This window comes from Aethalodelphis obliquidens, unplaced genomic scaffold, assembly GCF_003676395.1.
Source record: "Aethalodelphis obliquidens isolate GAN/ISIS:26980383/991018 unplaced genomic scaffold, ASM367639v1 scaffold5, whole genome shotgun sequence".
Taxonomy (NCBI): Eukaryota; Metazoa; Chordata; class Mammalia; order Artiodactyla; family Delphinidae; genus Aethalodelphis; species Aethalodelphis obliquidens.
Genome location: NW_020837949.1, coordinates 36078554 through 36105269, shown reverse-complemented (window position 1 = coordinate 36105269; position 26716 = coordinate 36078554). Strand labels below are relative to the sequence as shown.

The 26716-nt window shown below is 34.9% G+C and overlaps 1 protein-coding gene across 1 annotated transcript in view; it reads right to left on the bottom strand.

Annotated features, from left to right (window-relative positions):
* The window catches only part of SAMTOR (S-adenosylmethionine sensor upstream of mTORC1), an 87024-nt gene that overhangs the window by 30107 nt on the left and 30201 nt on the right, over positions 1-26716 (bottom strand). Inside the window, exon 3 of the mRNA XM_027102147.1 lies at positions 24812-24982. Coding sequence (XP_026957948.1) covers positions 24812-24982 — 171 coding nt within the window. The remainder of the gene's footprint in view (positions 1-24811; positions 24983-26716) is intronic.

Genomic DNA, 26716 nt, shown 5'->3' with positions numbered 1-26716 from the left:
GAAACCTGCCTGTATCAATGTCCCATTGAAAATAATCAAATAAACAAAAACTAAGACTTCTTAAAAAAATTACTACCTAGTGAATTTTCCTGAGGTCCAAATTTCATGAAAATCTATTTTGTCAGATTGTTAATAGACATCTAATAGCAGCAAAGCTCTAAGGGGCATCTTTTTCAACGTTCCATATATAGGATAAAAACTGGCATAATTATGGCACTGTCAGATGCAACAATAATGAATCAAAGTCTTTCACTGCCTCAACATGGAGGCAAAATGGAAAGGGACTCTGTCACTTAGGATGCCTCTGCATGAGGCTCTCTACCAATAGTTCTTAATCTTTTTGGGTAACAAACTTCTTTGAGTATTTGATGAAATCTATGGCCTTTTCCCCCTAGACAACAATACACATATGATACACAAATCACATTTTTATATAATTCAGGGTGGTTCACAGACTCTGCTTGGATTATCTGAGTTTCCATGTATAGGCAGTGATGATGAAGATAAAGTTTTATAGAATCATTGTCTTGGTCTGGTATAGTTTTGTTGCAAGGAACAGAAAACCACTTAAACTAGCTTAAGTAAAGTCAAATTTATTTTAAATATGAAAAGATAGCTCATGGAATTCAACTTTAAGAAGCACAGTTGGTCTTCATGGGAACAGAAAAGTTACCAAGGAGATAGTCTTCTGTCTCCTTCTTCTTTCCAGAAAGCTGCCTCAGTTGCCTACAAAAAATTTCTGGACTTTGATGACAAAAATAGACATGGTCCTATATCCCTGAACTATACTATTAAAGTATAATTATTTTTCACTTCAGTTTAGAGTAGTTAGTATTTACATACACAGTCAGGATATGAGCTAGATTAATAAAGTAATATTTGTGAACTCCTCTCTGAGTTAACGTTTAGCATTCTTTGTTAGGATGTGCTCTTTAAATCCCTTCCAAGACACCTGTAACTCTCAGATAGCCCTTCTCAGATTATACTTTTCATGCTTTATCCCTCTTCCCATAGCAACCTAAGACTTATTACAGCTATATCATTTTCTACTGAAACATCTCTCCAAAAATTAACATCAAACTCAACCACAATAGACAATCTGCCACCATTAAGAATGTTTAAAAGAAATGTGAAATGTAGGAGTTGTAACTTCATTAAACAGTTGTAATAAATTTTGTGGTCTACGGCAGCACTGTTGGAACATGTTAGTGTTCTCTGGAGACTACTCTGGGGCATTTAAACACATTTTTCTAAATGTGCACTAGGCTGTATGTAAGCCTTAGATTTTAAAGCCTTTTTTTGACACGTAAAATGTGATTCCAAAGAGATCAAGGAAAAGAAAAAAAAAGTCATTATACCTTATGAGAAACAAAACAAAAAGAAATGGCTGAATTTACTAATGTTGGTAAGGCAAATATTTGGAAAAAATTAGTTTTTCTGATCAGGAAAATCTTTATAACAGGTCAACAGTCTGACTAGTCAGGAAACAAATGGTTTTCTAAAGGACAGCTAATTGAAATACAGTTAGATTGGTTCCTAATTTCAGCATATATGCACTCACTTATTTACATTCTGTAAAGTGATAAAACACACTGATTAGAAAACAAAGTTTAGCTAGAAAGTTTGTAATGCTTCCTCTACATTTTAATGCCTCTTTCAAATGTTCATTTACATTCCTCAGTAAATTTTCATTTTGCTTCTTTAGACAGATTTACACAGAGAATCTTAAAATTGTATTATTTAAAAAGATTTTTAAAACTTAAGAATTAATAGTCTTCTAACTTCATTTGCAGTTTTTCAGAAGTGTTAAGAAAAAAATCTTATATGTAAAAAACATGTATAGGCTGGTCAAATGATAACTTTCTATTTAAATTTCCCATGTTGGTGTTTACTCAATATTGTCTTTGTTCTCTTTTCCAAAACAGTTATAGTAAAACATCACATTTCTTTACTCTCTCCCCCTCAATTCCCATCCACTGGTTAAGGAGTTTAGTAAGGAAATGCAGGATTTTATTTCCTACAAAATTTTCTGTCTGGCATGCTGCCAGTGTCAACAACAGCATCTTGAACTCCTCAAGACATATTAAGAGGGAGCTGTAAACTCTAAGTAAAATTTTTTGCTCATTACATAAGAAAATCTGGCAATATTTACCCAAGTATGCAGTTTACAACAGTTTTTCAAAGTGCTCTCTACAAAGCTGTAGGTATTTTCCAGAGTCCATTCAAGGGCCAACAAAGGCAGGTATGGGAGATATCTGGAGGCTACAACTTCTATACCCTTTGAGCGTACCATAAAATGTTTCCTCTGAAGAAAAGGTTCTATGGTTAAAATGGTTGAAATCAATGATCTAGGCCTTATTAATTATCCCTGCTGGTTTGATGTAGAGGAAGGGAGAAATTAGATTTCCATATCTTATCTTTTTGAGAAGAAAAAACAAGAAGAAAATGCATTTTTGAGAGTTAGTATGTAAAACAACAGCACTGTCACTCTGACTCTGAATTCATGACAGTCATATATATGGAAATTTTTCTAAAGCCAAATTTTAGGGCTGATAGATGACAAATAAGTGGGGAAAATTTATTACTAGATACCTTGGATCATATAAAAATCCTTAGTTCCACCTATCCTCTTGTCTCAATCATTCCTTCAAGGAACAGCAAAAAAAACAGTTAAAATAGAAAACTTCTGACTCTGATGACTTGGTTTATTATCATTTATTTAGCAACTCGTTCTTAGCATTGTACATAATCCATTTCATTTCTATATGTATCACAAATCCCTGAAATGACGCTAACAATTATTGATTTTGATGGCAATGTGTAAAGCCAGACAACAGCTTCCCCTCCATATTTTGGTAGTAAAGAACAAAAAATATATTGGAGGGAGATTAAGTGTGTGAGTAAAGGTTGTTTATAGGCTAAATAATCTGCACTAAGTAGATGAAGTCAGGCTTTAAGAGGAAAAGAGAAAACAAGAGTTAGCTCATGGAGTTGATTTATATCTGAAGGGACAGTTTTTCCCAAAGTGCATTTCATGAAATAGTCTTGCAAGTCGCTTCTTTGTCAATAGGTCAATGAATGTGGAAAATATAGTCTCTTTTTGAAGAGCTACAGGCACGTAACCATATAATAGCTCTACAATTAAGAAACTCAATTTAATTTTAATGTCCAAATTTATTTTGTTGACAAACTCCCTTTCAAATTATGTATTACTTATTTTACAGAACTTCTCTGGGAAACTTTTGAGACGAGATAGGGATTCATGAGAAAGGCATGGATATCTAGTTTTTAAGCAAAACATCTGAAAAAAACTGAAAGGATGACCCAGAAAATCCATATACAGAGATCAGAGAAGGGTATAAAAAATTAAGTGAAAAGATCTCAGCATGGTTTCACATGAATGCCCAGATTCACGCTCTTATTGACAACATTCTTTGTGTTGCCATCATGGTGATCAGTGTAATCATGTAACAATGGTCACTATATCGGCAATGTAAAATTCTTACGAGTAGGTACTACTACTCTCATTTTATAGATGAGGGGAATGAGGCTTAGAGAAGTTAAATAACACATGGAAGGTCATATGCTAGTAAGTGATTTCAGGTGGAATTAAAATCTGTCTAACTCAGCAGCCTGAGCTTTTAACAATTATGCTCACTACGTTTAGCATAGAAGGAAGTAGCAGTTTGGATACAAATTAACAGTTGTCCATGCATAAAATAAATATGCTATGGAAATATATACTATAAATGTAGTTCTTCATTTTGAATACAAGTTAGTCATATGTATTAGTTTTCTATTACTATATAATAAACTACCACAAAGCTAACTTTAAAATACAACCTAATTCTATAGGTTAGAAGTTCCGGTATGCTTGCCTGGTACTCTGCTCCGGGTGTAATAAAGCTGAAATCAAGGTTTCAGCAGGCCTAGGCTCTCATTTAAGAGTTTTGTGAGGGAAGAATCCATTTCTAGGCTCATTCAGGCTGTTGGCAGAAACCAGTTCCATGTGGATGTAGGACTGAGAGCCCTGTTTTCTTGCTGGCTGTCTGCTCAGCTTCTAGAGGCCACCTGTATACCATGGCTCATGGCCCACCCCATTTTCAAAGCCAACAACAGCATACTGAATCCTTCTTATGCTTCAAATCTCCCTGATACCCCTCCTTTTCCCCTCCTGTTCTGTTGCATTTGGAAAAAGTTCTGTGTTTTTAAGGGCTCATGTGATTAGATTAGGCCTACCCAGATAATCTTCCCATCTTAATCAATGGATTAGTAACCTTACCAGAAAAAAGACTAAGGTCACATGAGGAAGAGGGAATTCTGCCTCCAGACTACTTTTAGACTCAAGATGCAACATTACCACTTCCCTGGGTCTCTAGCCCGCTTTCCTGCCCTGCAATTTTGGACCTGCCAGTCCCTATAATCATGTGAGCCAATTCCTTAAATCTCTGATCCTCTACACACACCCACATACTATACTGGTTCTATTCCTCTGGAAAACACTAACTAATACACACTCCCCAAAAGAATCCCTGTATCTGGTGGTCAAGCTTCCTGTTTTTGTGTAGGGTTACCTGAGAGATGAGAAGGAGTTCCAAAACACGGAGAAATACCAGTGGCATATCCCTGCTATTTGTTCCCTAGCAGCATACCACAATATATTGAGTTTCCTTGCTCCCAGGTAAGTCAATAGATGACTGAATTATTGGTTTTAATTAAACTAAGCCTCATGAAAGACTAGCTTATCAAGATTCCTGGCAAAGAAGTTTAAAGGTTGAGGCTTCCCTGGTGGTGTAATGGTTGAGAGTCCGACTGCCGATGCAGGGGACACAGGTTCGTGCCCCGGTCCAGGAAGATGCTACATGCCGCGGAGCGGTTAGGCCCGTGAGCCATGGCTGCTGAGCCTGTGCGTCCACAGCCTGTGCTCCGTAACGGGAGAGGCCACAACAGTGAGAGGCCCGCGTACCGCAAAAAAAAAAAAAAGGAAAAAAAGAAGCTTAAAGGTTGAAGATAATCTAAAAATGGAAACGCAAGGGAGTTACAAACAAAACAAAACAGATCTGACACTTCGATTCCTAGTAAAAACATTTCTTAGCTAGACTGAAGCAAGCAAAAAAAAAAAAAAGACTAAATCAGATCTGGCAAGAAATTGGAAAAATTCAAAATTATAAAGTTAATTGAAATGCAGATTTATATTCACTCATGACCTTGTCCTAAGTGATATTTTAAAATACTGTTTAGGGCTCCCCTCGTGGCGCAGTGGTTAAGAATCCGCCTGCCAATGCAGGGGACACAGGTTCGAGCCCTGGTCTGGGAAGATCCCACATGCAGCGGAGCAACTAAGCCCATGCACCACAACTACTGAGCCTGTGCTCTAGAGTCCGCAAGCCACAACTACTGAGCCCGTGGGCCTAGAGCCTGTGCTCCGCAACAAGAGAAGCCACCGTGATGAGAAGCCCGCGTTCCACAACAAAGAGTAGCCCCCGCTCACTGCAACTAGAGAAAGCCCGCGCGCAGCAACGAAGACTCAATGCAGCCAAAAATAAATAAATAAAATAAATTTTAAAAATACTGTTTATTTCAACTTTCTCAAATAAAATAAATTTTAAAAATACTGTTTATTTCAACTTTCTCACCTGTTATTTATGAAATAAACAATTTGTTGGTAACCTACACTTCAGTATTTTTTAACAACTCAAAATTTTGTGATAGGGCATGATTCTTTAAAGGCAAGGATCTAGTGCTTGAGTGACAATGTATTTTATATGTAATGGAAATCTTTTAAGAGTTAATATATTCTTACCTGTCTTCTTAAAAATGACTTGAACATTATCTTTTCTGGACATTGGAGGTATTCATCATGACCATTAATCATCTTTATAGATATATAAGACTCTGCCCCTCCAAAAAATTTGCCTGTTTCTAGAATTATTTGTTGCTTTTCTTTAAGATAGTTGGTCTTTTCTCTGTCACATTTTGTTATTATGTAAACTGACTCTTCTGTTTTCTTAAGGTTTCTAATCTATTATGCTTTGAAAAACTCTCTCCTTTATTTCCTCTTCTTCATTTTTGTGTATGAAGGCCTAATTCCATGGCAATTACTTGAACTGATCTCATCTTTATTCAGGGTGGTTAAATATAAGTCGGCTAAAACTAGATATACTGTCTTTTATTAACCAGGGTAAGAAGCCAAATAGTAGAGATATTAGATTACCAATGTTTTCTGAAGATATAAAGTGTCACACACAACACCCCCCAACATCTGCACCCCCTTTTTAAAACCTTTTCTTAGTCTACTTCTAACATTTTAATCCTTTGTTGTTTCTCCTTGGGATCACCCATAATCTGTTGTATTTATGGCTCCATGCTACTCTAAATACTTTGGGCCAACATCACCATACTCAATGGTATACAGAACTGCAAAGATATTCTAGGGATAAAAAGAAAATAAAGGAAACAGGGTACTACTGATTTTCCCTGTTTCTAACCTTGATTAAATCATCTTTTTCTAAAGTCACAGTTAACTTAATCATGAGATTTGCACTATTTGGGGTTTTGGTTAAAATTAATTTTATAGTCCCTTCTAACAGAATTCATTCATTCACCGATTTAGTGTGTTCCTTTATGTGCAAGGTTACTGTGTTAAGCCCCCAAATTATAGCAGAGAATAACAGAGTTTGATCATCTGTCCTCATGATGCTTTATACACTAGTACATGGTCTGGAAAATTATAATGGTTAGGAAGATTATAATGCCCCTTGGGCCAGTTACTAAAGTGAATAACTTAATTCTTTTAGAATTTTCTAACCCTTTTTTAAAGTTCTCAACTACTACTAAAGCCTAAAGAAAACCTGGCCTTTAGACACAGACACAAGTTCTCTTGTGATTTTATGATAGAGTAGATTATTTTACTTAGATTAATTTACTGTGAATTCTCTCAAACATACAGACTTTTCCAGGTTTTCAAAATTGTTTCTACCTTTGAGAATATGTATTCAATCTAGAGTTAATCCATAACAGTACAGAGATCTTGGGAGGAATAGGCTTTTCCTCTTACACGGAAATAGACATAAACATTGCCTAAAGGCTTAGAGATTGAGTGAGGTAGACAATGTCATTCTGAAATACCTTACTACTCTACACTCATATTTATAGTTTAAGTTGTAGGCTGTGACCTCTATCACTGTTGGCGTAGATAAAAATTAACACAGGTAACATTGTTTCTTTGAAGGCTAAAAACCACTGCTTTGGAAAACTGAGGTAGAAAAGAATCCAGCTGGCTAAGGTTCTTTAACAACTTACATATTTCACAGAAGGCTTCCACCTCAGATTCACATTTCATGTCTGGTCATGTTCTTAAGGCCACATTCTTAATTTTAAAATATTCTCCAGAAGTAAAGCAATTATGCTCATACTTTCTATATTAGATTACTCAATTGTTTCCATTTTTCTTTCATTTATTCAAATATATACTGAGTACTTATTGTATGCCAGGTATTCTGTAGGTACTGATGATACAGTGGTAAGGCAAACTTACTGTCCTTAAACTTACACAGCAGGAATCTAATTTAGGTAAGTGCTGTATAAATAAAACATCATGAATTATTTTCATATGGCTTTCTATAAGTAGAGCTGAACTGAGTGAGAATGGGAAATACACACAATATAATAAATATATAGTACTACATGAGGACCACCACTTCAAAAAAGAGTCATAAATAATATATGATTTGGGAACTGAAGTGTCTATTCACTCCTCCATATACAGTTACTCAGTATCACTAATTTGGCTATTACCAGTATAGTAAGAATAAACTTAGTAACAATGTGTTATTAAATTTGGTGCAGGGAAACATTTCAGAATTCTGTGCAACACTGTGACTAACCTAAAGACTCCAGCTCTGACTTTGGCAGATCCGCAAGTAGGCAGTCTCCATGGGCCAAGTGAAGCACAGAGAACGGTCGAGAATCAAGGAAGGAAAACTATCGGGTGAGAATCAAGGAAGGAAAGCTATGAACTACTTGCTGCTGCCTGGTGAAACAGAAGAGGTCAGGAGGGAGTGGGCTGAAACCCAGGAAGGCGGCTGTTTATTGTTTACAGAGTTTCAGTTCCTATTTTATCTCTAAATAGCAGCTTTCCCACAAGCTTCATGGTTGAAGGTTTAGAAAGCCAGACACTAACTATTCTTCACTATAGATCTCAAACTATAGATCCTGTCTAGGCCTAAGTACTAGATCTCAGAAGAGCTTTATAAAATCTGTAGAGTACTATCCTTAACCATGACAGTTATCACAGCAATATTTTGACACTTTCATATCAAAATGCTGTGACAAAGATTGAGTTATATTTATCAAAAGGCAAGTGACTGAAGAAAAAAAATGTCAAAGAAAACATAAGTACCATCACTCTCGAATACTCCATATAAAATTAGTGAATGTTTTCTAAGGTTCAATACCAAAAAACCAAGTTATCCTAGTTAACTAGGAAAGATAGCACTAACTAATAGAAAAATCCATTCTCTGAGTGTAATGAATGATTTTAAAAATTACGGACCAGAAAGACTTACCTACAAATGAGGCGGGGGATAAGAACAAAGCTTTCAAGTAAATAAAGCATTTCTTTTGGAGAAGTACTAAACAGGAGATTTTTATTAAGAAAGTGATTCTCCTAGGGATAAGAAGGAGGTGATGATTTAAAGTTGCAGCACAAACAACACAATTTACTGTTCAACCCACTCAGTTCTATACATATACATACATCCTCTGTTCCTTGACTTTAGCCAGTTGCTTGTATATCTCCATCCTCTAATTTAGTTAATGCTGTTGTATTAGCATTAAAAATAAATCCAGTTAAATTCTTATTTAGATGATTCAAGATAATAAAAAAATTTACTCTATAGACTTACAAGTACAAAATAATGTGTGTGTTGTAGTCACTTGGGGAGAACTCCTGAATTTCCCTAAAGACATTATCCTATCTTAACCTTTTCACTTGCTATCATGCTTCTCTTTAGAGGATCATTACTCTATAAAGCCCCCCCACCCGAAGAACATCCTCTCAATCTGTATCCAATTAATGATTATCCTCCTAACTCTTACATTCATTATACCTTTCTTTTCATTCCTGTTATACACAAGCATTCCCTAAAGTTCCATAATTAAGGTTTCTCTCTTTCCTTCTCTCTTTCTACTTTACAATTTTTCTCCAGAATGATTCAGGTGATATTCTGTATATCCAGATGATATCATGTACTTCCAACAATCAAAATAATCCCCAAATGCAGATGATACTTCTATATCTACTTTCTGATTTTTAAAATTTTTTTCCTAGCTCTAGACTCACATTTCAACAATATGCAAGATAATAATAAACACATGCTGTTGAATTCAGTAATTTAACAAGTATCTATTGGGGACCTTGTATGTGCTGGCACTATGCTAGGAGCTGAGTTACCCACAAGGCAGACATGGACCTTATCTTCACGGGGTTTACAATGTGGTCTAAGAGGAAAGACAAACCATAAACAGAATAAGGAAAATACAATGAGTTAGAGCAGGGGTTTTCAAACTTTTTGGTTTCAGAATACCTTTCTACTCTTAAAAGTTACTGAAGACATCAAAGAACTTTTGTTTATGTGGGTTATATCAATTGACATTTACTGTATAAAAATTATAGCTGAGTAAATTTTTAAAAATTTATTCATAAAAATGGCAATAATAAAATCATCACAGGCTAACTTTATAAATAGCATTTTTGGAGAAAATTATATTTTCCAAACAAAAACTTAATGAGAAAAGTGACACTGTTTTACATTTTTTTTGCAGATCTCTGTTGTCTAGCTAAACAGATAATAGCTGGATAATCATGCCATCATGCTTTAGTGTGCTTTTTGTGTATTTCCCATTTCATCACATGACATTAAAAAGACAATTACTCAATAGTTAAGTTTAATACAATTTATAATTTTTATTGCTTCATCACCAACAATCAAGTTGAAACTGGACTTTTTTTTTTAAATTGTGGGTTCATGGCGAAGAATACGACTATTAATATAATTTGGTTTCACTGCCTTGATTTGTGCTAAGATGTCAGCAACTTTATCCACCATTGCTTCTGAACTATCAGTACAAATAGCAACATGGTAAAAAAGGCAAATAATATTTTAATATTAACATGGAAATACTGTGAACTCACAGACCTCCCCAAAAGGGCCTCAGAGACTCCTAGAGATCCATGGATCACACTTTGAAATCTGCTATGTTAGAGGATTCTGGTAGCCTTGTTGATGATACCAAATCTAGGAGTAAAGGAAGTTCCTCCTCAGAGTGTTGAATAAGACTATATGTAAGGATTAACAGGAAATTATCCAGGTGAAGGGGTTGAATGATGGGTTGTGAGAGGATGCTCTGGGCAGAAGGAAAAACACCAGGCCGAAGCTGGAGTTCTACATGAATTAAAGAAACATCAGTATTATTAGGTCATATAGTTGAAAAGAAAAGGTACTGAGGAAATGAGGGATGCCGAGGTCAATAATGAAGGATTTTCTATGTTATGTTAAGGAGCCTGCATTTTATCTGAAGAGCAAAAGAAAATCCCTGAACAGTTTTAGGTAAGAGAGCTGGCATTATCAGGTTTATGTTTCAGAAAAAAATTCTCAGGATGAACTGTGGAGAATGAATTGCAGTAAGACTGGAAATAGAAGTCTATTGTAATTGCCCTGGTGGAAGAAGAGGACAGAGAGATGTAGACTGACTGAAGTGATATTGAGAACTTAGAAATGATAATAGGACTTGGTGATTAACTGGATGTGGGAAGTGAGACAGGGAAGGAGTCAAGATAAAATCTTTAAGTTTCTAGCTTGGGCATACAGATGCGTTTAATGAAACAGGGAACATTGGAAGAGGAACAAATTTGGGTGATTCAGAGTGTAGGAAAGGGGAGAATATTAGCTTGCTCATGATACAAGGGTATCTCACAGGCACAAACGCAAACAGAGTTTAGTAGGCACCTAGATATATGAAGCTCAGATCAGAGCTCTGAACTGGAAATACAGATTTGGTATCACCAGCATATACGTGGTAACCAAAACTATGGAAGTAAATTAAGCTGCCATGAGAGGATATGAAAATGAAGAGTAGAGAGCACAGGACCAGCATTTAAGAGGCAAAGAAAGGGGATGTACTGCTATTAAGAAATGACAAGAAATGTACTGATAAAAGGACTTGTCCTTACAGCACATGTATTAAGATGAAGACATTTATTTTTTAAAGATAACACTGCAGTCATAAGGAGAAGAATACATAAGTTGATTGTTAATAACCACTAAATTACCATTAAGACTCATAAAATAGGTAATATAGCACATGCCTCTACCACCCCCATAAAATGAATAACATTCATTGATATTTGTTTCAGGATGAGTTTTATTAGGCTTTAGGTAACTCACTAGAAAACGGTAATTTGTTAGTTAAAACACCAAAGACTCTATTTCCTAAATTATACTTCTATAATTCCACGTAAGTCTAATTAGCTTTATATTTTTTATTAGATCAAATTAGATTCAACTCCAGTTACCAAAATAATAAACAACTTGTTTTAGATAGTAAATCTTTAATTTACTATCTGTTGAGGACATAATATACAGAACTATAATAAAAATCCTATAAACTGAAGTTAACAGAATTTGGGGGGAATGCTTTAAATCTTACTAAGGAAGCATATTTACTTTAAGAATTCCTCCAAACAGGGACTTCCCTGGTGGCGCAGTGGTTAAGAATCCATCTGCCAATGCAGGGGACACGGGTTCAAGCCGCGGTCCAGGAAGATGCCACATGCCATGGAGCAACTAAGCCCATGAGCCACAACTACTGAGCCTGCGCTCTACAGCCCGCAAGCCACAACTACTGAGCCCACATGCCTAGAGCCCGTGCTCTGCAACAAGAGAAGCCACCGCAATGAGAAGCCTGTGCACTGCAACGAAAATTAGCCCCCACTCACCGCGACTAGACAAAGCCGCTGCGCAGCAATGAAGACCCAACACAGCCAAAAATTAAATAAATAACAGAATGCCTCCAAACAGAATTTTTCGTAGAAAATATTTTTTGGTCATTATTTTCCTTTATATATACAGTCAGATTATAGAGGGCTGGATCACGGTATTCTTCTTATGACAATTTGCCCCTTGTGCTATTGTTACCCAAATGATGCTTTGAACCTATATAATCATCACTACTTTCATTCCCAACATCTAGTACTTTGGGTCATTATCTGAAAGCTCAGACCTTTGGGGTCTTTATACGTAGTTCTTCCTATTTTTTTTTAACAGAAGACTATACAGCATTATTTTATTTTTATAAATAAAGGGAGACTCAGGAATGTTAGATATTTTCCCAAGGTTATTCTCTGAGCCAGTGTTAAAATTGGGAAAGGAACTATCTAACGTTTTAAAAAGGAGCAACTGATAAGCACGGATTATTAGCATTCAGCTTATTCATAATCTCCAATATATATATATTTTTTAAATGAAGAAAACCTATGGAGAAAAACTTTACATTTTGAATTGGTAATTAATACACATTGTTTCTGTAGAAATAGCTTTAAAATATTATACATGGCTTTAAATGGGACTTAATATCTTTTCTTTTTTTAACAAAAGGCATCAGCCACCATGTCTGTCTCTTTTTTTAAAATTTTATTTATTTAGTTATGTATGTATGTATGTATGTATGTCTGCGTTGGGTCTTCATTGCTGTGCGCAGGCTCTTCTCTAGTTGCAGCGAGTGGGGGCTACGTTCGTTGCGGTGCATGGGTTTCTCATTGCAGTGGCTTCTCTTGTTGTAGAGCATGGGATTTAGGCACACAGGCTTCAGTAGTTGTGGCACATGGGCTTCAGTAGTTGTGGCTTGCAGGCTCTAGAGCGCAGGCCCAGTAGTTGTGGCGCACGGGCTTAGTTGCTCTGCGGCATGTGGGATCATCCTAGACCGGGACTCGAACCTGTGTCCCCTGCACTGGCAGGTGGATTCTTAACCACTGCGCCACCAGGGAAGTGGGACTTAATATCTTAATATTTCTAAAACTCCATATTTGGTACTTGTAATCACAATTTTATCCATTTAGTGTTTCAGTGAAATAAATGAAAAATTTTACTCTCAGGTTCAAATTTATATTTGTATATATGCTTTGATTAATATGTAATGCATTTCAAACTAAGAGCAAAACATCTGAAAAGCACTACTGAAACAAATTTTTCATTTATATACTGTATTATGTTCAAAAGACATTTAACTTCCTCCTTTACTACCGTAATATCTTTTACTTACTAGGATAACCTTCAACGTTAAAAGCCAAAGAAAATACGAAGAATGCTAAAAACTGAATAAAAATCAACTGCTAACTAAAACTTTGAAAAAAAAGAACACTAAAATGGTATTCAAAACCACTATTTAATTATTAAACCAAACTCTCAAAACCAGCATTAATATGTCAAATTAGGTCCTCTTTATTAGATATTACCTATCATCATGTATTATATTCTCTTTCTGTCACAAGTCTTTTAAGAATATGTCCAATATCTTACATCCTAAGGCAGTATGCAGGTAAAGTCCATAAGACTCTTGGATTGGCAGTGACCATCTAATAAATAGTCTTTCCTTTTGCTCAGTGCCACCTCTTCCTTCCCCCTTTCTCTACCAATTAACTAAATCTCAAGTAGATGATTAGAAAAACCTGATTCTACTGTCCTAAATATGTCTTTCCTTCTTTCATTTCCTTCCATCCATCCGTCCATCTGTCTGTCTGTTCTTTTACCCATGAAGCATGTGTTAAGCCCCCACTCAAATCACTATAAATGTCCAGTAATATCCTGAGTACTAAAGAGCTCATACAAATTGACAGACTTAAGATCATAAAACTTAAGAGAGCAAATGACATGAACAGACAATCCTTAAAAAAAAAAGAAATAATGAAATGATACTATTCGAAGCCTTGGCTTAGATGCTAAGAAACTTAGAGTCAAAACTGTGTGTTCTATTTGTAACAACAGTAATGGACATAAATGGCAGATGATGAGTTTCTTCTCTTATATTGACTGATTAATTGGAAACAGCTTCTTAGAGTGCTGTGTAAAAGGGATTCTGAGGCAAGTCCAGGCTCTGTAGGAAAGATCCAATGACCAACTACCTACATTTATCATGGATTTTGGAAAGCCATGTATGCCATGTTTCTACCATGGCAAGTACTAGAACATCACAGAATGAATTTTATTTTTCTGATTTCATATGATTTTCTTTTATTTAAAAATTTTCCTTTTTACTTTAGATTGGGAAATGGGAAGACTGGTTTAACATCTTAAATTACATTCTGCTGGCCTCACAGAATGAATTCAGAAGTGTTCCCTCTAATTCTATATTGTGGAACAGACTGTAGAGAATTGGTCTCTTTTTCCTTAAATGGTAGATATCACCAGTACAACCAACTAGGCCTGATGCTTTCTCTTTTGGAAGACTATTCATTATTGCTTTAACTTCTTTAATTAATAAAAACCTATTCAGATGATCTATTTCTCTTTGTGTGAGTTTTGGTAGATTGTGTCCTTCAAGGAATTTCATCTAAGTTATCAAATTTGTGGGCATAGAGTTATTTATAATATGCCTATATTATCCTTTTATTGTCAATGAGATCAGTAGTGATGGCCCTTCTTTAATTTCTAATATTAGTAATTTGTCTTTTTTTTTTTTTTTTTGGTTAGCTTGACCAGAGGTTTATCAATTTTATTGACCTTCAAACACCAACTTTTAGTTTCACTGATTTTCTCTATGGCTTTCCTGTTTTCAATTTCATTAATTTCTGCTCTGATCTTTATTATTTCTTTTTCTCTGATTATTTTGGATCTAACTTGCTCTTGTTTTTCTAGTTTCCTAAGGTAGAAGTTTAGATTACTGATTTTACATTTTTCTTCTTTTCTAATATATACTTTCAATGTTAAAAATTTCCCTCTAAGCATGCTTTCACTACATATCTTCAATTTTAATAAGATGCATTTTCATTTAGTGCAATTAGTACAAAGTATTTTAAAATTTCTCCTGAGACTTCTTGTTTGACCCACATGCTAATTAGATAATCAATAAATATTTTGGGATTTTCCAGTTCTCTTTGTTATTGGTTTATATTTTAATTCTATTGTGGTCTGAGAGAATACTTTATATAACTCAAATCTTTCTAAATTTGTTAAGGTGTGTTTTATGGCCCAAAATATGGTCTATTTGGTAAACATTTTGAAAAAATAATACTTTTTAAAAGGAAGCAAAGTACTTATTTTGTATCATTTACAAGTATATATGTACAACAAGAAGGAGGGTTGGGACACAGCTATCTTAGTATTAGAAGGATTGGTAGTAATGGGGGCTTGGGATAAAATTTCCATCAATCACATTATATACAGATTCAAAAAGTGTCACGTCTCAATTCTGAGCTATAGATGACTTTAAAAAGTGACTCTAAAGAGGAAATAGGCAGTCAACCTGAAAAAGAATTCAGAATAATGATAGTAAACATGATCCAAAATCTTGGAAATAGAATACAGAAAATACAAGAAACGTTTAACAATGACCTAGAAGAACTAAAGAGCAAACAAACAATGATGACCAACACCATAAATGAAATTAAAAAGAAGGGATCAATAGCAGAATAACTGAGGCAGAAGAATGGATAAGTGACCTGGAAGATGAAATAGTGGAAATAACTACTGCAGAGCAGAATAAAGAACAAAGAATGAAAAGAACTGAGGACAGTATCAGAGACCTCTGGGACAACATTAAATGCACCAACATTCAAATTATAGGGGTCCCAAAAGAAGAGAAAAAGAAAGGGTCTGAGAAAATATTTGAAGAGGTTATAGTTGAAAACTTCCCTAATATGGGAAAGGAAAGAGTTAATCAAGTCCAGGAAGCACAGAGAGTCCCATACAGGATAATACAAGGAGAAACACGCTAAGACACATATTAATCAAATTATCAAAAACTAAATACAAAGAGAACATATTAAAAGCAGCAAGGGAAAAACAACAAATAACACCCAAGGGAATCCCCATAAGGTTAACAGCTGATCTTTCAGCAGAAACTCTGCAAGCCAGAAGGGACTGGCAGGACATATTTAAAGTGATGAAGGAGAAAAGCCTACAACCAAGATTACTCTACCCAGCAAGGATCTCATTCAGATTTGATGGAGAAATTAAAACCTTTACAGACAAGCAAAAGCTGAGAGAGTTCAGCACCACCAAACAAGCTTTACAACAAATGCTAAAGGAACTTCTCTAGGCAAGAAACGCAAGAGAAGGAAAAGACCTACAATAACAAAACCAAAACAATTAAGAAAATGGTCATAGGAACATACATATCGATAACTACCTTAAATGTAAATGGATTAAATGCTCCCACCAAAAGACAAAGACTCGCTGAATGGATACAAAAATAAGACACATATATATGCTGTCTACAAGAGACCCACACAGACTGAAAGTGAGGGGATGGAAAAAGATATTCCATGCAAATGGAAATCAAAAGAAAGCTGGAGTAGCAACTCTCATATCAGACAAAATAGACTTTAAAATAAAGACTATTACAAGAGACAAAGAAGGACACTACATAATGATCAAGGGATCGATGCAAAAAGAAGATATAACAATTGTAAATATTCACACACCCAACATAGGAGCACCTCAATACATAAGGCAAATACTAACAGCCATAAAAGGGGAAATCGACAGTAACACAATCGTAGTAGGGGACTTTAACACCCTCTTTCACCAATGGACGATCATCCATAATGAAAATAAATAAGGAAACACAAGCTTTAAGTGATACATTAAACAAGACGGACTTAATTGATATTTAGAGGACATTCCATCCAAAAACAACAGAATACATATTCTACTCAAGTGCTCATGGAACATTCTCCAAGATAGATCGTATCTTGGGTCACAAATCAAGCCTTGCTAAATTTAAGAAAATTGTAATCGTATCAAATATCTTTGCGGACCACAACGCTATGAGACTAGATTTCAACTACAGGAAAAGATCTGTAAAAAATACAAACACATGGAGGCTAAACAATATGCTACTTATTAACCAAGTGATCACTGAAGAAATCAAAGATGATATAAAAAAATACCTAGAAACAAATGACAATGGAGACACGACAACCCAAAACCTATGGGATGCAGCAAAAGCAGTTCTAAGAGGGAAGTTTATAGCAATAAAATCCTACCTTAAGAAACAGGAAACATCTCGAATAAACAACCTAACCTTGCACCTAAAGCAATTAGAGAAAGAAAAGCAAAAAACCCCCAAAGTTAGCAGAAGGAATCATAAAAAACAGATCAGAAATAAATGAAAAAGAAATGAAGGAAACAATAGCAAAGATCAATAAAACTAAAAGCTGGTTCTTTGAGAAGATAAACAAAATTGATAAACCATTAGCCAGACTCATCAAGAAAAAAGGGAGAAGACTCAAATCAACAGAATTAGAAACGAAAAAGGAGAAGTAACAACTGACACTGCAGAAATACAAAAGATCACGAGATTACTACAAGCAACTCTAAGCCAAGAAAATGGACAACCTGGAAGAAATGGACAAATTCTTAGAAATGCACAACCTGCTGAGACTGAATGAGGAAGAAGCAGAAATATGAAGAGGCCAATCTCAAGCCCTGAAATTGAAACTGTGATTAAAAATCTTCCAACAAACAAAAGCCCAGGACCAGATGGCTTCACAGGCGAATTCTATCACACATTTAGAGAAGAGCTAACACCTATCCTTCTCAAACTCTTCCAAAATATAGCAGAGGGAGGAACACTCCCAAACTCATTCTACGAGGCCACCATCACCCTGATACCAAAACCAGACAAAGATGTCACAAAGAAAGAAAACTACAGGCCAATATCACTGATGAACATAGATGCGAAAATCCTCAACAAAGTATTAGCAAACAGTATCCAACAGCACATTAAAAGGATCATACACCATGATCAAGTGGGGGTTATCCCAGGAATGCAAGGATTCTTCAATATACGCAAAGCAATCAATGTGATAAACCATATTAACAAACTAAAGGAGAAAAACCATATGATCATCTCAATAGATGCAGAGAAAGCTTTTGACAAAATTCAACACCCATTTATGATAAAAATCCTCCAGAAAGTAGGCACAGAGGGAACCTTCCTCAACATAATAAAGCCCATATATGACAAACCCACAGCCAACATCGTCCTCACTGGTGAAAAACTGAAACCATTTCCACTAAGATCAGGAGGAAGACAAGGTTGCCCATTCTCACCACTCTTATTCAACACAGTTTTGGAAGTTTTAGCCACAGCAATCAGAGAAGTAAAAGAAATAAAAGGAATCCAAATTGGAAAAGAAGTAAAGCTGTCACTGTTTGCAGATGACATGATACTATACACAGAGAATCCTAAAGATGCTACCAGAAAACTACTAGAGCTAATCAATGAATTTGGTAAAGTAGCAGGATACAAAATTAATGCACAGAAATCTCTGGCATTCCTATACACTAATGATGAACAATCTGAAAGTGAAATTAAGAAAACACTCCCATTTACCATTGCAACAAAAGAATATCTAGGAATAAACCTACCTAAGGAGACAAAAGACCTGTATGCAGAAAATTATAAGACACTGATGAAAGAAATTAAAGATGATACAAATAGATGGAGAGATATACCATGTTCTTGGACTGGAAGAATCAACATTGTGAAAATGACTCTACTACCCAAAGCAATCTACAGATTCAATGCAATCCCTATCAAACTACCACTGGCATTTTTCACAGAACTAGAACAAAAAAATTTCACAATTTGTATGGAAACACAAAAGACCCCGAATAGCCAAAGCAATCTTGAGAACGAAAAACGGAGCTGGAGGAATCAGGCTCCCTGACTTCAGACTATACTACAAAGCTACAGTAATCAAGACAGTATGGAACTGGCACAAAAACAGAAATATAGATCAATGGTACAGGATAGAAAGTTCAGAGATAAACCCATGCACATATGGTCACCTTATCTTTGATAAAGGAGGCAAGAATATACAGTGGAGAAAAGACAGCCTTTTCAATAAGTGGTGCTGGGACAACTGGACAGCTACATGTAAAAGTATGAAATTAGATCACTCCCTAACACCATGCACAAAGATAAAGTCAAAATGGATTAAAGACCTAAATGTAAGGCCAGAAACTATCAAACTCTTAGAGGAAAACATAGGCAGAACACTCTATGACATCAATCACAGCCAGATCCTTTTTGACCCACCTCCTAGAGAAATGGAAATGAAAACAAAAATAAACAAATGCAACCTAATGAAACTTAAAAGCTTTTGCACAGCAAAGGAAACCATGAACAAGACAACCCTCAGAATGGAAGAAAATATTTGCAAATGAAGCAACTGACAAAGGATTCATCTGCAAAATTTACAAGCAGCTCATGCAGCTCACTATGAAAAAAACAATCAACCCAATCCAAAAATGGGCAGAAGACCTAAATAGACATTTCTCCAAAGAAGATATACAGATTGCCAACAAACACATGGAAGAATGCTCAACATCATTAATCATTAGAGAAATGCGAATGAAAACTACAATGAGATATCATCTCACACCGGTCAGAATGGCCATCATCAAAAAATCTAGAAACAATAAATGCTGGAGAGGGTGTGGAGAAAAGGGAACCCTCTTGCACTGTTGGTGGGAATGTCACTTGATACAGCCACTATGGAGTACAGTATGGAGGTTCCTTTAAAAACTAAAAGTAGAACTACCATACGACCCAGAAATCCCACTACTGGGCATATACCCTGAGAAAACCATAATTCAAAGAGTCATGTACCAAAATGTTCATTGCAGCTCTATTTACAATAGCCAGGACATGGAAGCAACCTAAGTATCCATCAACAGATGAATGGATGAAGAAGATGTGGCACATATATACAATGGAATATTACTTGGACATAAAACGAAACGAAATTGAGTTATTTGTAGTGAGGTGGATGGACCTAAAGTCTGTTATACAGAGTGAAATAAGTCAGAAAGAGAAAAACAAACACCGTATGCTAACACATATATATGGAATTTAAGAAAAGAAAAAAAAAGTCATGAAGAACCTAGGGCTAAGATGGGAATAAATACACAGACCTACTAGAGAATGGACTTGAGGATATGGGGAGGGGGAAGGGTAAGCTGTGACAAAGTGAGAGAGTGGCATGGACATATATACACTACCAAACGTAAAATAGATAGCTAGTGGGAAGCAGCCGCATAGCACAGGGAGATCAGCTGGGTGCTTTGTGACCACCTAGAGGGGTGCGATAGGGAGAGTGGGAGGGAAGGAGATGCAAGAGGGAAGAGATATGGGAACATATGTATATGTATAACTGATTCACTTTGTTCTAAAGCAGAAACTAACACATCATTGTAAAGCAATTATACTCCAATAAAGGTGTTTAAGAAAGAAAATGTGATACACACACACACACACACACACACACACTGGAATGTTATTCAGCCATAAAAGAAGGAAATTCTGCCATATGCAACAACGTGGATATAACTTGAGGGCATTATGCTTAGGGAAATAAGTCAGACAGAGAAAAACACTTATGATCCCACTTAAATGTGGAATCTATAAAAACCGAACTCATAGAAACAGAGAGCAGATTGTCAGCGGCAGGAGGTGGAGGGGGAGAAAATGGTAAAGGTGGCCAAAGGGTACAAATTTCCACTTATAAGAGGAATCAGTTTCTGGGGATGTAATGTAAGGTAATGTTCTGTACGTGAATATAGTTAACAATACTGTATTTTATATTTGAATGTTGTCTAAGAGAGATTTTAAAAGTTCTCTCCTCACAAACACACACAGAATTCTAACTATGTGAAGTAACTGCTGTATTAACTAACCTTATTGTTGTAATCAGTTTGTAACATATGCATGTATAAAATCATTACATCGTAACCTTAAACTTACACAACGTTATATGTCAATTATATCTCAATAAAGTTAGAAGAAAAAAAAAGTGACTCTAGTAGTAATAAATTTTTGGTTTTCATGAAATGTAAGTTAAAAAAACCCAAGGTATTTTTGCTATGTGAGCCATCACTATCTGAACTCGGAAATCAAAATGACTTGATTTTGTGATAACACTGGGAAAAAGATAACCCTTGCTAGCTACACTTGCTATCCAAAGTCGGAAGTCAAACAGATTTAGATAGTAACAAATACATATCTTCCTAAATAATAATATCTATAAATAAAGAGAGTAAACATCAGACCTTTGACTATTTCATCTACCTCTCTAGAAGTGTGTATGTGTAAGAGAGCGAGAAATTCTCTTTGGAAAAATTGATTATTATTTTGTATGAGTATCACTTTATATTTAGACACATAAAGTGGTAGATATTTATGATAAAATATAATGCAGAATGAGTGTTTTAATAGCACAGGAAGAGCAGTTTATACAAAATTTTTTATACTGCATGGTCTCTATTGTGTAAGAAAACAGTGCCCATTAAAAAGACTGGAAAGAAATACACCTAAATGTAACCAGGATTGAGTAATAATTTTTCTACACCTATAATCTTCTCTACATGCAAATTTTTCATACTGTTATCTTATTTCATCTGCAGTCAGGAAAATATAAAATACTGATTTTAATACAACATGATAAGTACTGTAATAGAGATATTAAAAGTTTGATATTGGTACCAGAGTACCAATTCTTTTGAGAAGTTCAAGTTAAGTTCTGGAAGGGAAGATGCTTCAAATATAGCCTAATATAATACAGCAACAGTTGATCAGAAAGAGGATATATTGTACTTGCAAATGCCAGAAAGTGAGAACATGCATGTGCCACTAGGGGAATTTAAACAGTTCCATAAGACTAGAATATGGGCTGCACTAATGGTAGGAGGAGTGGGAGGGATAAGTCTACATACACATGTTGGGGCCAAATGCTATACAAAGTAGTTTCTAGAATGAAGAAAATCTAAACCTAGCCATCCTAGGCTAAGATGTTTCAATGCTTAATTTCAATACTAAGTAAGTCCTGACCTATAACAATCATATTTCCTTTAAATACTTAAAACTACTTTTTCTCCTTTAAAATTAAAACAGAGACTGAAATTTCTTGACTATGGCAGGGGAGAGGCTGGTGGCAAATCCACTCCTCAGTAAACAACTATAACAAAGAACACAATCATCAAACACAACCATTTCAGGGCTCAAACCTAGGCAAACACGTTGCAAAGTGTTCATTCATGAAAACCAGCTAAATCTTAGCTAACAACAGTGGGGATCTGTGGTGTCTTTGCCTGAAGCCACTCTCATCATCCCCGCCCTTTGCTCAGTTGGTATGGAAGTTCTTTGAGGACAGGGCTGGCTGTGAGAAACAGCAAATTCCCTGCTGGAAGGGGTTAACAGGATTTGGAGCAGAGGGTGAAAAACCCACAGAACAATGTCAGTAAAAGTAACAAAATGGTAAGAAACAAACAGGGCAAGTCAGCAGCTATGCCAGCTTCAGGCTGCAGTTTTGGTTGGCCAGAGCTGTAGACTGGAAGATTGGTCAGAAATTTAGAAATTCCAGAAATATCCTGGAAATGAAAGAGGCACAGAAGGGCTAAATAAGCTTTCCACATAGCCTTGATTGATTGGGAGGCTAAATGAACATGCACGGGAGACCCACGAGGGCCTGATGGAAAGCAAAAAGTGAGGCAGACTTGGAAACTGCCTGAATTTTAAATGTACTCCCAAATCAACACACATCCACTGGCAGAGGGTGGGAGCCTTACAGGCTGGAGAGGTGTTTGAGCACAACCTCTGACCTATCATTGACCCCTAATCTGTGCAGACACAAGTACAAACTGTAGGAAACCAGCCTAAAAAAATAAAAATAATAGTAATGTACAAACTACCAGGGAAACAGACTCCACAGATTAAGTGCAGGGAGATTACTAAAAACCACCACCACCATCGCCACCCTCCTTGGGGAAAAATCCAAAACAAGAGTTTCTATAACTTCAAAAATATACTGGACAGTTTTCAACAAAAAATTATGAGACATGCAGAGAAAAACAGGAAAGTGTAGTCCATATTCAAGAAAAAGAGCAGTAAATAGATTCTGAGTGAGCCCAAATGTTGTATTTAGCAAAGACCTCAAATCAGCTATTATAAAAATGTTCAAAGAATTCAAAGAAACCACGTTCAGAAGAGTAAAAGGAAAATATGACAATGACTTAACAAACAAAGTAATCTCAACAATGAAACAGAGACTATAAAAAAGAACGATATAGAAATTCTAGGGTTCACGTTTTCCATATGTACCTGTTTTTGATAGCACTGTTAACTATATAATTTCTTATGCTGGTCAATATTTTAAAAATATTCAAGAATGTTCGTAACACCTGAGTTATAAGATGTTTAGTAACTCATTATGCTTTGTAAGCTTTGTAGTAACCTTTGAATAAAGGTAAAGATCTTTTCCTACAGAACTAATCAAAGGTATATATTAATTTTTGAATGAAACTGCTTATACCTAACTAGATAATATTTCAACATGGTATAAAATCAAAGTAACCAAAGGTAATGTTATGTTGATATCTACAGGTTTGGAAATGTTTTAAGAGGTTAATTTAATTTTATTTCCATGGTTAGCCTGCAGTGTCTATTAGGAATGTTTCTAGAATTATTCGAGCTTAACATTTTCAAGAGAGTAATACAATATTACTTGATTCCACAAATTTATTCTGGTACTAAGGTATATAAATAATTTTAATACTACTAAAATTAATTGGATTATAATACATACACAATGAAATATTATTTAGCCATAAAAAATGGGAAATCCTGCCATTTGCAACAACATGGATGGACCTTGAGGTCACTGCACTAAGTAAGTCAGACACGAAAAGACAAATACTGTATGATCTTACTTCTATGTAGAGTCAAAAAAAAAAGTCAAACTCATAGAAACAAAATCAGATTTGTGACTGTCAGATCACAAATTTAGGGATTGGGTGAAAGGTACTTCCAATTATAAGATAAATAAGTTCTGGAGATGTAATATCCAGCATGGTAACTATAGTTAACAATACTGTATTGTATATTTGAAAATTGCTAAAAGTTCTCATAAGGAAAAAAAATGGTAGTTAGGTGAGGTGAGGGATGGTTAACTAAACTTACTGTGGTAATCATTTCACAATATATACATATATTAAATCACTTTGTTGTATGTGTTAAACAGTGTTACATGTCAATTATATCTCAGTAAAACTGGGAAAATACTCATGTACTTATTAAATAAAATTTATGCCTATATGCATATATATAAATATTACCAGCAGGCAGATTTTTATATTGAAAATAAAATAATGGGAATTGGTTCTATTAATAATCTTCCATTAATTCCTTATTTGTGATTTGTCAGTGGATAGACACTTTATATTTAATTTAATTGGATTTCACTGTTTTGATTCTTTGTATTACCATAAAATGTAACATTTAATGAATGATTCTTTCTCATTTTTAGTGAGAACAATCGATGTTATGGAACTACTAGTTTCCCAGATATCCCTTAAAATTTTATGCTACTTTCCTACCTAATAATGTAACAAATTTACATTTCTCAGACTAACATACGACCAGAGAAGCAAGCAAAATGCCCACTACTTGGTGTAAACCATTACACTATTTTACATTATTAACACAGCTATCCAGGATAATGTTAATAATCTAAGTAGAAAAGTATACTTACTCAGTTATAAATTCAGGGTTTGTAAAGCTGAGGTTGGTTAAATGACCTTCAAGTTTAGAAGATTCATGCGTATTTAAGGCTGGAGTGGTCTTAGTGGCGAGTACAGCTCTTTTTTCATCTTTTTCAAGTGCTTTTCTCTTCCCACCATTTTGAAAATATTCTCTGCATACACTACAAGGCAAAATAAAGTTATATTTTAAAACAATAGGTATGAATATAAAATAAAATGGGAAAATATTAACATTTATTAATCAAAATGGGAAATTTTCAAATTATAGTGTCCTATTTTTAAAATGTCACATTGAGGTAAGTTTGAGCACCTGTAGCATTTTCAAATTTTTAAAATTACCATACAACAAAGCATGATCATAGATTATGTTTAAAAGTGTTTTTTCAGAAGTACAATGTGCCTGTATGTTTTGCTGAACTTTATTCTTAGCTAAAACATAAGTTCCTCCAGAAAAGCTTAAATAACTCTGTTATTCAGTGACAGAATTCAAAAAGTAGTCACAGTTAACTCTGAGCCAGCTCTGCTGGTAGTAGACAGTTGTTTTTCAGATCCCTCCTGGTTTATAAAAACAAAGTCACACATATATACACTAATATGTATAAAACAGATAACTAATGAGAACCTGCTGTATAGCACAGGGAACTCTACTTAGTGCTCTGTGTTGACCTAAATGGGAAGGAAATCCAAAAAAGCAAGATATATGTATACATATGGCTGATTCACTTCGCTGTACAGTAGAAACTACCACAACATTGTAAAACAACTATACCAATAAAATATATATATATATGTATAGTTATCACACAAAAGAGAAGCTCCATTAAACTATATCCAATTGCTGTTAAAAAAAAAAGTCACAAAATCAGGTTGCCAAAATATTAAGAATCATGCTATTTGCTCTGAAAGAAGAACATAAAAATCTGGTTAAGGTAAAAATGGTTTCATATTATAAAGGTATACATTCAGAGAGAACAAAGGTTTTAACATAATAGTGATTTTTATAACACTTGGAAATTATTCCTGTCCATCAAGAGACCACTACTGCTTGTCCCAATTCTTATAATATAAATGGATATTAAAATGCAGATTTTTCAAGATGTATTATTTCAAACTCATTTAGTTTAGCCCATATCAGGTTGTTATCCGTAATCAGAAACTGATGACTGGCATTAAGATTAAACAATTTTCTTCATACCTAATACAATTTTAGGGTGAAAATAGTAGGGTACCATGCCTGGGTATGTAACAGGACAATAAACATGAACCACAGAATCAACTCAAAACAGTTACTAGCTATTAAAGACAAAAAACTTAAAGGAAGCAAGACTGGTATGATCTGCCTCTGGCCCTTGACCTTACAATATGACAGGAGATACATACTTAGACAATTAACTGATATACTTATCAAAGCTTAAAGTGAATGTAAATGGAAACTAAACAAATTTTCTTTATTTTTAGATTCTTAAACCACATTATTATTCCATATAGCTCATACTCTGAACAAGCTAGACTATTTTTCTCCATAAACACTCCTTGGTGCAGTTTCAAAAACACATGGCTAGAGAAGAAGTGAAAAATTAATTTAAAACTGATTTCAGCAAGTAGAACTATGGTGTCTAACGAAACAATGCTTATTTCCCCTCACACTTAAAGGATGCTATTAGTTCAATTTCAGTTTGTCTAAGTATCTAATAAAGACTTCTTTAACTTATCCTATGGAGATTTAATTTTAACTCAAATTATATACAGGAGTTGAAAGTCATTTATCATTAATCAAACATTTATTAAGTACCTATCATGTGCCAGGCACATAGGTGATGGAAAAACAAATTGAAGAAGGCACTGCTGCCCTCAAGGAGCTCAGACTAGTGAAGGAGACAAATAATTATATATTG